Source organism: Akebia trifoliata, chromosome 1 (assembly GCF_017979445.1).
Source record: "Akebia trifoliata isolate Shusen 1 chromosome 1, ASM1797944v1, whole genome shotgun sequence".
Classification (NCBI taxonomy): domain Eukaryota; kingdom Viridiplantae; phylum Streptophyta; class Magnoliopsida; order Ranunculales; family Lardizabalaceae; genus Akebia; species Akebia trifoliata.
In genome coordinates, this window is record NC_141375.1 from 32,674,643 (window position 1) to 32,688,876 (window position 14,234).

The window sequence follows — 14,234 nt, forward strand, 5'->3', positions numbered from 1 at the left end:
AGACAAGTTGTGTTCCCAAAATTTCAATTCGTCAAAGAGTCTAAAAGAAAAAGTTAAATAGGTGCGAAGAATATGGTGTTGGAATGCCTTGGATTCCTTTGTTTTTTCAAGATGATGTTGTAATCTTAAACCCGTATCTTCTATCATGAAAGCTGTCTTCATTAACTACAACTTTATTAAAGATAATTTATATGATACTTTTAAATAGTTGATGCCAAACCCACACACACACACACAAAAAAAAAAAAAAAAAGTTGACGCTATCATCTTTATCCAAAATAATTGCTTAAAAAAGTGAATCCTACTTCACTTGATAATTTATCTCCTATTTCAGCCAATATTTATAAACAATCACTTAAATTGTTAGAGATTAGAATGTGTGGTGATAATTCTAACCCCTTAAATTGTTCTCTAAACTGCTTTACATACAAAATATCCATCATATCTACACCCCGATTTTTTTTTTTTAAATGTAGCTTTTTGGCTTCACAACGTAAACTTTAAAAATACTAAACCCTAAAGCCAACATCCAACCCTCACTTAGAGGGTAGTCTGCTCGAATCCTTTACCTCAGGATTTGTGAAGAGAGAAGATTTTCTCAATCTTCCAATCACTGATGCAGACATTGCTCGGCCCTGATGAAAAGGCCGAGGCTTTACAACAATTTGTGGTTGCTAAGTCATCAGAGAACCTTAGTCATAGAGGTATCTGTGATCAATAGAAGAGAAGTCTCCCATCAAACCAACACAACGAAGTCAGAATCAGGATTCACTTATGGAATGAGGTTCTTATGCTGTTAAATAAACAAAACACTAACAGCCATGTTAATAGCACTCGTATGAGGCATGACGTTAGCCACAGTCCTGGCTACTGAGTTATGATGTGAACATTCCATTTTTTGCATTTTAGAGAGTATTTTGAGATACAAAGTGAGGGGCTAAAGGGTCTTTTATAATATTAAAGAGGAAAATTCTAGTGTCTAGCATCGGCTGAGATTAGATGTCCATGGAGGACTACTTGGAAATCTGATCCTGATCCCTAGGAAATTTGTATTTCTCTTTCCACCTCAGCCTGTAGTATACAAGAAAATTCCTATTCAGAAAACACCGATTTTCATCTCTTTGTCCAGATTTCTACCTCTAATGGGTTCCACCATATTCAGATTCAGCACAGCTGAAAGCATTGAAAAATGTAGGATATAACTACATCAACCATTTGATAGAGGCCTGGAATTTGGTGGTGGTCCATATGAGGCGTAATCATGGGTAATTGGAGTTCGTGAAAGTGGATTCCATCGATCAAACACAATCCGCCCTCCTCGGCCAATCCTTCCATGAAAACGATATAGTGGTGCTGATGTACCATTTTTAATTGGAGGATCTGATGGTGGCACGATGCCTGCAGAGGCCAACTTTTCGGGATCTAATGGTCTCATGAATAACCAAACTGGCTCATGTGGATCCTGCATTAAACACATAATAAAATGCATTTGTTTAGCAAAATAATAATAAAATGCATTTGTAAATAACATATCTGAGAAATTCAGAAATTTTGACAAAATGAGAAGGTGGTGGTCCCGAACCATCACAGCTATTGTCAGTGTGGCGTAAAGCCTCTTGGATTTAAATCTTCTTTTCTATCGCTTACCAAACACTTGCAAAGAAACAGGAACAGGGAAAAGTAACTTAATTCCATGAGTCCGTGCATAGAGAGACTTACCCTTTTATGGGGCCATCCCTGTGGCCGAGGCCGCCCTCTCAGCTCTCGCTTCATGTGTCCCGTTGTGACCATCATCAGCTTGGAATCCATGAAAGGGTTCTGCATTGCATCTGATTGAGGATGTGGGCAATTGGTTAAGTCATCTGAGTCGGCAAAATAATCCTCGCCTGAACCAAATTTGCATGCAGGTGGGAAGCCCAACACCATTCCATCTTCAACAAGCTGAGTCTCATTCTGAAAAACCACTAAAATGTATTAGTCAATCCTGCAGAATTTATATCAAACATTCACAAAACCAAGGAGATACTGTCTTTAGTGATCTGTCCACATTATACCCAATATCAAAAGGTGAGATGAAGCCAGAGAGAAGTGCTAAACATACCAGTAGATTCAGTACCGTACAGAAAAATCTTCTCTTAAAATTCAAATCTTTAGGAATGTTTTCCAAGAACACATTGAAACATATCTAATGCAACGTTTCGAAATTCTCATGGTTGTTTCTAAATGTTTAAAGCATTTTAAATGCATACCAATGCGAGAAAAATGTGGTTTAATTTTAAATACTTAGAAGACAATTTTTTATATTTATTCATGAATAAAAACTAAAATTAGTGATTTAAGGTGAATGCTACAGAATATTTTGTTTTTTGGAAAAACCAAAACAATGAAACAATACGAGATCTTAAACCTTGATTATAAGTTTATACCTATTAAGAAACATTCTGAACCAAACATTGTTTATCTTGAAATTTTGAAATTTATAGCATCAGTGTTCTATAGAGTAGGGAATTTGATTAGGGAAGACGAGCTTCCCTTTCTTAAATAGAAAATTAAGAGTACTTCTGTTTCCCGAACCACCGTGATCTCCGGCACTACAGAGTAGGGAATCACAAGGTTTTTTTTTTTCCCCAAGAAAATCTGAAGTAATAAACAGCAATGGGATATACTCCATATGTACGTGTACCACAAATCATACAGATACTACAGACAGATTGCAATAGATTCTAGGTTTAGGAACATGCTGCAATGTTCCTTTAAGGCCGAAACATATTGTAACTAAAACCTTGGGTTTACATTGAATGCATACAATGATATGATGGCAGCATAAACACCACATGTATCACACTAGTGAGAGTGATAACATGTGTGTGCAGCATCTGCCATCTGGAGCATTAGGTCTAATTTTTGCTGAGTTCAAAGCAAATGAACCATGTTTCTATGTTTGATCTTGTATAAGAGTTCCCTACAAACTACCTGGTAGATGAAGTTTTCCTATACAAACTTTATGGAAAGGACTGGACTAGTCAAATGGTACCGTTTTTTGTCATGTTTTGTGTGTGTGTGTGGGGTGGGGGCTAAGGCTGCCAGAACCCAACATTATTCTCTGTCAGATCCTTGCTTCTCTGTTTTTTGACTACTTCCACCCTTCCCTTGGCATTGATACCTATAAGATCTGATAGCAAAGAAACACTGCTGAATCCAAAGGTAGATGGAACATGGCAACTTATATGTACCTTGTACTTCATTTGAATACGTTGAAGACTAACTTCACTCTCCATGGCCTCTCTCTTCTTCACTTCTCTCTGCAAAGAATCTATTATCAGGCACTGAATGTAATTCTTAAGTGGTTATTAAGAATATCCATCACCAGAAAAAGAACAAAAAATAGGTATAAGCTCTCACCATAAAAAAAGAATACCTTAATCAATGAATCTATTACTGTTTTGGCCTGGTCCAAATTGCGTCTGACCTGAAGACAGAGAATTCAGCAAATAGAAATTTTTTTAAGAAGCCTTTTAATTAATATCTAAAAATGTTTTAAGATGATATTGAAAGCAAATACTGCTCCAAAGAAAGAATATCAGTGCAAATTCCTTGAGTATCAAGTTTCCTTTCCTACTTAAAAAAATAAAAATAATAATAGTGCATTAGAAGAACAACAGGTCTCTTATCGGGGGAAAAAAGATGAAAAAAATAAGAACAGTTCCAACGGAAGCAGAAACAATACTATGAGAAATTAAAAGAGAGAATGGAAAGACACATCCTTTCTACTTACTCCATTCTAGTTTCAGCAGCTATGCACCTTAAAAAATTGAATGAAATTATTGTCAATGCCATGGGTGACAAAAAATATCTAGTTGATTGGAAGATGTATTGGATGATTTGTTCATAAGAAACAAATGCAATCAGAATTCAGAATAAATGAAATGTACAAACAACTTCGCAATATTCATGTTACATTGGTGGAGACTATAAGAAGAATACAAGTTATTCACTTGGCCTGGTAAGCAAGGATACGAACATAATCTCAAGCATAGTTGGGCTTGCAGTAACCATCTTCTAGCTACTAACACTAATTGGTTCAAAAACATTCTTAGTTCATTAAGTCCCACAGTAAGTACATAGAAATAGGAGTCAATGATCAATATGTTTACCTGGCGAAGCTTCTCAAAGGACTGAACATTGTTCTCTCTCCTTTGCATCTGAAAATCAAGAATAGTAAGAGCTTGCAAGGGACGATTTTAACTCTTTTGCTTGTACTTCAACAAAACCCAAAACGTAGAAAAAAAAATCAACCTACCCTTCTTGTGTGGAGCCGGTGGGCTTTCTCCCTAGGCCTAAAAACATTGTATGGATTGGTATCATTAACAGGCGGTGGAGGCTGCACAGGAAAAAAACAGAGAGACACCAGATTAGCTAGAGCATCACGTGCATTTGAAATTAACAATTTCAAAGAAAGGTAAAACTGGACAATGACCTGCACATATATTGAAGAGTAACCTTTTTTTTGAACTAGCAATCATAAAAAACCTCTTGTTTCTAACACTATTTTAAAAACATTAACAATAGAATTATACAGTTGCAAGCAATAATGCACAATAGAATGGTAATGAGAAGAGAGTAGCATCTTCTAATCAAACACTAAATATTAGCAATCCATTAGTGAAACAAGAAACAACTAGTTTGTATCAAGTGCCTCAAGTAGTTCCCCAGTTTTTGAGGTACAATGCAAGACACATTAATCCAACAAATTTATAATATCCAAAGAATTTTCAATGTCTGACCAGAACAAAAATTTGGCCAAGAATTCAATTAGAACCACATTCATGAGCAACTGAGACTATAGCAACTAATTTGGATTAGGAGCAAAACCGTTTTATCTGATTGGTTTAAGAGTGAAGGCGAGATTTTCGATCCCAGGTCTGTGGTATTGCCCCACACAAAACGTCTGCGGTCATTTTATTCTTTCTTTAAGTTAACTTGTTTCCAAACAGACTGGAAATCAATCTTCTAATGACCTCCAAGCCAGTCTGAAAAGCTGGGACCATTGAAGAACTATAGATAGAAAACCCATGTGCATGGGGGAACACAAAAGACACTAAATGACATCTTCCAACATAGTGTGAATGGATGCATGGTATTAATAGGCATCTAAATGAACCAAATAACCATGAGGTATGTCCATTCATCACATAAAGAACAAAAGGAATAAGGTTGATTTAGAGAAAATAATATTTGAGGGGTGAAAATCTGACTATGCAATTCAAAATGTAGAGCAGTTGAGTCAATAAAGATTCTTCACAAAATTGTATTTCCCTTAAGATTCCCGATGGACCCGAAACAATTGGAGAGTTCAGTAAGAAGGAAATTTAAGAGATCTCACCAAATATATATTAAAAAAAACATATATCAGCTAAAACAGAACAAAAGGTTCGAATATGGACATTTACAGTGTCTTCTCCAAATTATTTGAGTTGGAAATTATCAGGTTACACTATTAAATTATACATAGAGCCATATCTTATGTTAAAGCATGTGTCCTCAATGTTTGCTTTCTACCTCAATCCACAACCTTTTATTTTTTTTTATTTTTATCGATAAAGATAAATTTATAAAGAGAAAAGAAGGCTAGGGGGGTCGAGAGGACCAACCCAAGACAAAAGAAACAAAAAAACGGATAAAAACAGAAGAAAGCAAACAAACTATCACGACAACGTGCAAACCCTATCCCATCTTACAATAAAATCTTCAAAAAAGAAACCCTTAAATTCCTTATAAAGTTTACTCCAAGAGAACAACAGCTCCAAAATTGAAAGAACTACTACTTCCAATATCATCTCTTTCCCTTCGAAAATGAATCGATTGCGATGTTTCCAAATGCCCCAACAAACTGTGAAAGGAACCAAGAACCAAAGAATCTGTTTAGAAGACGAAAAAGAACCTCCCCACAACAACCAAGACTCCAAAGCTGACTTGACTGATCTCGGGAAAACGATACCAAACAAAGATAAAAAATGCGACCAAATGTGGTGAGCCACCTGACAGTGAATGAGTAAATGATCCATCGTTTCCGCCTGAGCTCTGCACAAGTAACACTGATTTGGCGAAATAAAAACCCTTTTAATCAATTGGTCCATGGCAGCGAGTCTCCCTAAAGACACCATCCACAAAAAAGTTGAGATTTTTGGAGGAATCTTACCACCCCAGACGAAAGAGCACAGAAAAGACGTTGTTAAACTAGGGGCAATACCCTCGTACAAAGATTTCACCGTCAATCCACAACCTTTTCAGCATTCCTCCATCCAGATTTGCATTAAAATGCTCCTTGTACATAGTGATTGGAATACAAGTATCCTATGATGAATGTGTTGTTTATAGTTTTGTCCATTCTTGTATTTCAACTCATCATCTGGTATATTCATTCTATGAGAACTCTTGTTCTCCATCCAAATCTATGTATTGCGAATCAGCACCCCTCGATCTGTCAAGTTAATGGAAGGGAGAAATGAATTCAAGATGCCAAGGTCTTAACTATAATAATGTACACACTTCCCACCATAACAATGGGTCTAAAAATGGATATGACCCTCACCCACTGCTTCTTTACAATAAGGGCTATGAAGTTACCGTCTGAGTAATTGTTCAAATAATCTTGCTCTTAAGTCATTCACTACCAACATAAAATCTCTACCATCCTAGCAAGCTTTGAAAGAAGCCAAAAAAAGAAAAAGAAGAAGAAGATATCTGACCAAGAAGCATCATCTAGCTCTTTAATGGAAGCTATGATTTCCTGTCCTTCAAATGGTCTTTCCACCAAACTACTGAGCTCCGGACTACACACTCCAGTGTAAACTGTATGAAGTGGGTTTGAACCTGGCGGGCTCCCTATAAAAATCCTCACAAAGCACAAGAGTAGTGTAAACCGTATGAAGTGGGTCTGTACCTAGCAGGCTCCTTATAAAAATTCTCATAAAGCAAAAGAGCAGGCACTTATTAAGGGGTTGGAGATCTTCTTTTCTCATTCTAATGATACACAATGGAGGTCAAAGAGACCTTTCTAGAAGGAAAATGTTGAGTGTATATTTTCCTCCACTCTTGGGTATGTCATACCCCAGCTAAGCTCCTTCTCTCTCTTTCCAACAGATTGGTAGTTGATTGGTTAACATGGTATCAGAGCATTAAGTTCATATCGGTCACAGGTTCTTTCCACCCTAATCGGTTAGGGGAGTGTTGAGTGTATATTTTCCTCCACTCTCAGGTGTGTCATACCGTTAAGCCCTGTGACCCTCTAATATTCATGGTTCTCCCCTTTCCGAAAGATCTCTTTGGAGTAGTTGGTTGGTTAATAGAAACAAAGTTACATCAAGATCAATGGCCACCGACACACCCCCTTTACAACATAATCCTGTTAAAATACAAAAACCTCGAAGAAGAATCCCCTAAAATCCTTGAACATTCTAGACCATAAGAAAATTAATCTTCAATGTCCAAAATGATTGCAAGAAAATCTGGTTCCAATAAATTGTGGGGAGGCAAAGGAATTGGCTTGGGAATCTATTACTTCCATTGGGCTACGATGAATCACAGTTACTGTGGATAAAATAAGATATCTTTGTCTAGACAAGAAAATTTTGGAAGTGGTGAAAATTCCCTCGAAGGTACCCTTTATTTGGTTAGCTGCTTTGAACAAAATCTTAACTCTAGATCATTTGTTAAGTAGAGGTTTTGTATTTCCAAACTGTTGTTCTTTGTGTAGGGTGAATGGTGAATCTGTGGACCATATCCTTTTGCATTGCCCCTTTGTTGTTGAGCTATGGTCTAAATTCCTTTCCTTGTTTAAGATATCGTGGGTATTTCCAAAGTCAACTCAGTCACCCTTCTGGTGCTGGGGTCATAATGTCTCCACAGGAAGTAAAAGATCCCTTTGGGCGGCGTTTGTCACTTTTGCCATATGTCGGTGCATTTGGAAGGAAAGAAACATGAGAATTTTTTATGACGTGGACCGCTCGCTGCATGACATGTTTCTAACAATTTTAGGGTGCTTGTTCTTTTGGTGTAAAGGAGACCCTGATTTTAAGGGTGTGTTTTTTGAGGATTTTGCTTTTAGATGGGAGGCATTATGCTCCAACTAATGGTTTGTTTGTAAGTTATCTTGTATAGGTTGGTCATCTAGACCACCTTTCCTCTTTTTTCTTTATTTCATAAAGTTATTTACTCGTTAAAAAAAAATTGGTAGTTCATTTATAGCGAGTGTTAATGAAGTTGCCAACTCAATTAACTAGAAAAGATGATGTAACCCAGCAAGCTTTGTATACTGGAATCTCCTTGTAGCTTCTCTCTTTTCTTTTGTTATAATAAAATTTAGAGTATTACCTATGGGGAAAAAAATATTTTTTACAAAGGTGCACAAGCAAAATTATACAAATACATAACAAGTCGGGTTCTTTGCCTATTCTAAATAGTGGGTAGGCTAGAGCAGCCAATAAATCAACCACAAATCTAGCTACTGTAACTCTAGTCTGTACATCTAATGTAAAAGGAGATAACATGCCAAGATAAACAATACATAATCAGATAATTATCATATTAAAAAGTAGCATGTTCTTGTAACCAATGGAACTCACCTGCAATCGGCGCAGAATAGGCTTTTGCCACTGTTCTCGCTGGGAAAAAAAAGGAGAAAGAACACAAAAATTTATGTTACAACATTTCCAATGACTTTGAAATTCTGCAAAAAGGATTCATACACGAAGAAAATCATCCCACTCAAGCAAATTGATAAAAGTTAACAGAAACTAACAAAAACTATGAGTGGCACCATCTTTTAGCAGTAAACTGGCATCCACCATATGCACACGTATATATATAATGCATAAGGAAAAAAAAAAAAAAAACAACAATATACCCATATTCCAATAAAAACAAACAAAATTACAGGACATCTACTTATGGAGGTCTAACAGCATACCTTTTCTTTCCAGTAGTTATATACAGACCGGAAAACCATGTGTTTTATGGATAGAGATTGCAGGGCCTGCATAATAAAGCAACCGCAATCGTTTAGAATAAATACAAGCTAATTTCTCTGCAACAGAACAATTTGACATAGTCCCTATGCCAGAAAAGACCTGTTAACGGCACTCACATTCTAAAGAAATTAAAAAAGTGAATACCAAAGCAAACAAGAAATATTGAAATCCTTCTTGGGGAGGTAAATTATTGTCAAACTTCGCTGCATGGCTGCATCACCTCTATTAACACTGAACACCACGATCAAACTTGCCAGGCATTTATTATAGGATGCAATTCTACCAAATGGTATAACATTGCTATAATCACCAGTAGAAAGGGTCACTGAACCCTAATGCATCTAAAAGAGCAATCAACACAAATTTTCTGTAGCAAAATGGAAAGATTAATAGTTTTATTACATTCTTGACAGAAGGGCTTTTGTTGACACTAACTACTTCCTCTCATAATTGCAATATATATGTGTAGTCAAACATAAGAAAAGATAAACAATGAGAAGGCTAAACTAATATATTCAGAACAGTTTATACCAATAGTATCAGATGAAAGAAGAAGAAAAAATGACCTTTAATAAAGGGACTCTTACTTCACATCATAAAACAAAGTTTACCTCGAGTGCAGCATCTAGTTGTAGAAGAACAGGAACAGGTGAACCAAGAGGTGTTATGACACCTGCTCTTTCCCGAGCCTTATGATCCAAAACTTCCAATTTGAAAAGAAGGCTCTCAAACCTGTATCACAAACATACATGCACAATTTCTAGCCACAAAAGAAACAGGATTGGTGTCTATTGACAAAAAGCAGCAAAATTGTTCAATAGTTTTAAAAGACAAATTCCCAAATAACATTTTTGAAAAGTTAACTCATTTGCCATCTATCAATCCAGAACCTATGTGGGAGTCATTTGCATGTTCTTATATTGAGCGGTAATATCAGAGAGCAGTTTCACGTGTCTATAATGATATAAGGCATAGATACTTGGCACATCAACCTTCTAAAAAGGGTATAATTTGGCTTTAGCTTTGCTCGTCTATTGACATGCATTAAGATCCTCACATTCGTCCATGCCTTATCCCAATTATTTGAATTGGCAAAATGAATTAGAATCCGCTATTCTCTTTACCTATCAAAAAAAAATTCTAATCTGCTATTCAACTTTATTTAGAGATATATCTTACTATTAAAGCATTTGAAATCAAATCTTTCTTACTAACTCAATCTTTGTCATTTTTGGTCTTCATCTGAACTTTTAAGAGCCTTAAACTAGTACCAAAGACATCCTTCTTCTCATTAGTGTTGTCATTGGTCTTCATTTTACATACCTAGATCATCTTAATTGACTTTCCTTTTTCTCCTATTGGCTCTATTCATAGATAAGATAACCTCAAATGGACTAATTTAGAAGGTTGTCTTTCTTTATTCCAACTACTCATCCATCTCAATATTCTCATCTTTATTGTGCTCATTGCATGACCATGTTGCTTCTTGACTGCCCCTAATTCAGCTCCATAAATCATAGCCAGCCTTCTTGTTGCTGCCTCATACAATTTTTTTTTCTCGATTGGAGCACGCCTATCAATATTGACAAACATTACCATGCTTAAAGAATAATACACGAGCAACTTTACTTCATTAAAAAAGAGTACAAGTGACAAGAATAATCTTAAGTAGATGTGCTTCTAGACATCAAGGATTAAGGGCCACAATGGCATTGGTTAGCAACTAGAAATGGTATCTTTGTTATATCAGTTGAAGGCATTGACACGCCTTGAAGTTTCAGCATCCAATATGTGTTGTGGGGCCTGATAGTACTAGTCAACAAGGAGGTACTGCAAATCAAGCCACACCTTCACGCCAGTTGAGCTCGTTGGGGTTTGAGGCGTCCCCCTATGGTGTTTCGGGGGCTTTGCCCCCAAAAGGAATTTTCCCAAGGGTATTTTCATAATTTCACTAATATTATGTAAAACCCTAATTAGGTTTTCTGGGATATTTATATTTCTTGTTTTTGGTAAAAGGGAGTAATTTGTAACTAAAAGTTTTCTCTTCATAGTGGAATCGGTGAATCAGTGGACGTACCTCAATCTTGAGGGAACCACGTAAAATCTGTGTTTCTTTGAGTGATTGCTTCTTGTCTTGTAATTGTTTTTCAATTCGTTTTCTTGGTTCGTTTGCACTTATTTTCTTAATAATAAGTTGCATAAAAGACCTTGTTTTCTTTCCTTTTTTTTTCAAAGTCAAACAACGATTCACGATTCTCTATCATTTCGAATGTAGAAGGTAACATAGGGGGAAGACCTCCAAGTCTTTTTACAGAGAACATGAATTCCCAACAAAGGAGAAAATGTTTCTCACTATCCAAATGCCATTATTTGAAAGAGTGGAATTTTTTTATTTTTTTATAGCTAAAGAGCTGAATTATCTCCTAGGCTTCAATGAACAATTTCAATATAAACTCATATCCCTCATTAATTTAAATATAAGGAAAACCAACTATTAGAACAAAAATATTGCCAGTTAAAAGTTGACGAATAAAAAATGTGAACCAAAATATTGAGATGAACTTAGGATGTTGATGTTACTTTTCAGGTGTAAGAATCTTCCTCTCATTGGTGAACTCTTCAAGCCAATCCTCATCTTCATCATCCAGGTCATACTCTACAAACTCTCCGATCTCTGCCCGGGCTGCAAATAGTTCAGCAAAGTTTCAATAATCTAAACTATGTTAGATGATGAAGATATAGTAAAAATTACTTCCAAAAAAAGAATTGAATGTTTCAAAGTAACAAACCTCCCCTCCCACGTAAATAAGATGTTGATTGATCAAATGTGCAAGAATAATCTCTTTCATATGTATCCACAATATCAAACTGTGGAGTAGGTATCTCAGAAGCACTTTTCTTGCTAGGGATTTGATGTACCTGTAAAACAAATATCTCAATTAGTTTTTTAAATGGTAACAATAGGACCAACTCAGGTGAATGAGAGAAAAATAGAAATGGTAACAGAATCATCACCTCATTATCATCCTCCACAGCAAAACGCAGTATTTGGGAATTTCGTGTGGACGTTGTTGCAGTCTCTTCATCTTCAAATTCTCTTAGAGATTTAAGAATTGGAAGCTTTTTATGAATGTCGAGGGGACGTGGCCTGAATGACAACCTACTCATATTGGCTCATCTCCCAATCAACCAAAAATCTTCTTTTTTTGTCAGTCACACAAGCATTGCAGTTTCAGATGATGAAGAAACAATAATTAACACTGAAAATCAACAATTTCTCAGGTACAATAGAGCTCGAAACTTAGACTACACTTCTGCTAAGAAAATCGTAAAACCTCAATGTGCCCATTTCATGCAGAGGTCAATAACAGCCACGAAGATATCTGCACAAACAGACAGATGATACAGACATCATGCATCAATAAGATAGCTCGCAAATCAACAGAACGTATCAAGAACACCAAGAATTCAGACAAAAAACAGATTCCACGAGCAAATAAATTGAAAATTGAGATCACAAAATAAAAAAACAACAAGAATTATAACGTGTATGTGAGAATTTGAGAGTTGAGTTTCAAAGAAACAATGTTAAAATAAATAAAAATTCTGAATAAAACGTGTGACCTAACCCTAATGGTTCGAGTTCAGAGATCAATCTTGCGATGCCCTAGTTTCGCAAAATCAAAACATGTAGATAGGATTCACGCTTTGCTTGCACATCGATTTCGGGCAAGATAATTTAAGGACAATTATGTAGCAAATTTATCACAAAAAACAACGAATTTACATCGAGTTAACTCTCCTCGTCCACTGAGCTAGATTGGGCAAGAACCGCGCTTTTTTCAAATTTCTGCAAATTATAAAACACTTCCGAAATCCCAACTATGTCCCCCCCATGTCCAATTTTTTTTTGTATAAATAGGTCGAAAAGAAGATACAAGAGTCGGAACACTTCGACAAGAGCTATGTAGGCTCGAGAAGTGTGAACCCCATGGCGCGCATATTGGTTATCTTTGTTTATTATGAACTCAAAAAGATTAATTTTATTATGGATCAATTTAAGATGGTTAATCTCTTAAATTCAAAATGATTTTAATTATGAATATCTTTATTTATTTCTTGTTTAATATTAATATATATTATAAATTAATGATTGAATACACATTCTATAAGCATTTATTCAATATAAATAAGGAAAAATTATATAAAAAAATCCAAATATAAATAATATTTATCAAAAAAGAAACAAGTTGTGTAAATTTATCAAAAATAACCCAAATTGATAGACAAAGTGCCGTTTTTCTTTAAATAAAAAAATATGACATTTAAACTGTCGAAAAAAAAAATTAAAAATCCAACAGTTAAACTACCATGAAAACATTTAAAAAAAAACCTTCTGGCACTTGATTCGCCAAAATTTATTATATTTTTAAAATAATATTAATCAAAAAAGGAACAAGTCGTTTAAATTTATCAAAAATAACCCAAATTGACAGATAAAGTATCGTTTTTCTTTAAATAAAAAAAATACGACACTTAAACTGTCGAAAAAAAAAATTAAAAATCCAACAGTTGAACTATCGTGAAAACATTTAAAAAAAAAACCTTCTGGCACTTGATTCGCCAAAATTTATTATATTTAAAAAAAAAAATCCGGCACTTTAACTGTCGAACTTTTATTCCCTCGTTTTTTCCCTTCTTCCTCTCCTTCCTGGTTTCCATCCTCATCCTCCTTTTTCTTCTTCCTACTCCTTCAACGAAAATCTTTGAGTGTCAAGGTTCCACACTCATACTCATTAAAAACTTTTGATCATGATTGATTAAGATCTAAACACCTTTGATCTTGATCAAAATGGGTCAAGATCTTGTGAAAAGACTAAGTCAGAATGAATACGTGTTGAAGTATTAAAGTCATTCAGCGGGTGAGTGATTTAAGTTAAGACCCCTCACGTGTCAACTCCCCTAAATTTTAAAAAAGACTTGGGCAAAGTGACATGTAGTAAAATTAAAGCATTCAATTGAATGCAATTAAGTGACTCTTATGTTAAGAATGAATCACTAAAATAGTGCGAAAATCCTCAAGGTTCCTAACAAAAAATTTGTGAGATATTTAGAGTTCCAATTTTAGTGGTATACTCTTATCGAAGTACTAGGTTATTGTTACGAAATCAAAAAGATAAACATAGAAAGATTTTAATTTAAGTA

At 35.2% G+C, this 14,234-nt stretch overlaps 1 protein-coding gene across 2 annotated transcripts; it reads right to left on the reverse strand.

The window, feature by feature from the left end:
* Nucleotides 1-801: 801 nt before the first annotated feature.
* On the reverse strand, nt 802-13,033 carry LOC147411861 (uncharacterized). 2 transcript variants are annotated; one of them, XM_086453242.1, is made up of 13 exons: nt 12,817-13,033; nt 12,045-12,412; nt 11,819-11,948; nt 11,610-11,712; nt 9,641-9,761; nt 8,969-9,034; nt 8,625-8,663; nt 4,301-4,381; nt 4,155-4,202; nt 3,419-3,469; nt 3,234-3,302; nt 1,720-1,953; nt 802-1,462 (listed from the first exon to the last, which is right to left on the reverse strand). In XM_086453242.1, exons 2-13 carry the CDS (start codon nt 12,195-12,197, stop codon nt 1,208-1,210), a joined length of 1,350 nt encoding a protein of 449 aa, XP_086309368.1. In that variant the 5' UTR covers nt 12,198-12,412; nt 12,817-13,033; the 3' UTR covers nt 802-1,207. The 2 variants fall into 2 exon arrangements, with proteins under 2 accessions (XP_086309368.1, XP_086309371.1); XM_086453245.1 differs by lacking the exon at nt 12,817-13,033 and adding an exon at nt 12,659-12,810.
* Nucleotides 13,034-14,234: the final 1,201 nt, after the last annotated feature.

Coding starts and splice junctions, on each gene's coding strand:
- LOC147411861 (XM_086453242.1), bottom strand. CDS start 12,197: ATGAGTAGGTTGTCATTCAGGCCACGTCCCCTCGACATTCATAAAAAG. Junction 11,949..12,044: donor CTGTGGAGGATGATAATGAG/GTGATGATTCTG, acceptor TTTGTTTTACAG/GTACATCAAATCCCTAGCAA. Junction 4,203..4,300: donor ACCGGCTCCACACAAGAAGG/GTAGGTTGATTT, acceptor CTTGATTTTCAG/ATGCAAAGGAGAGAGAACAA.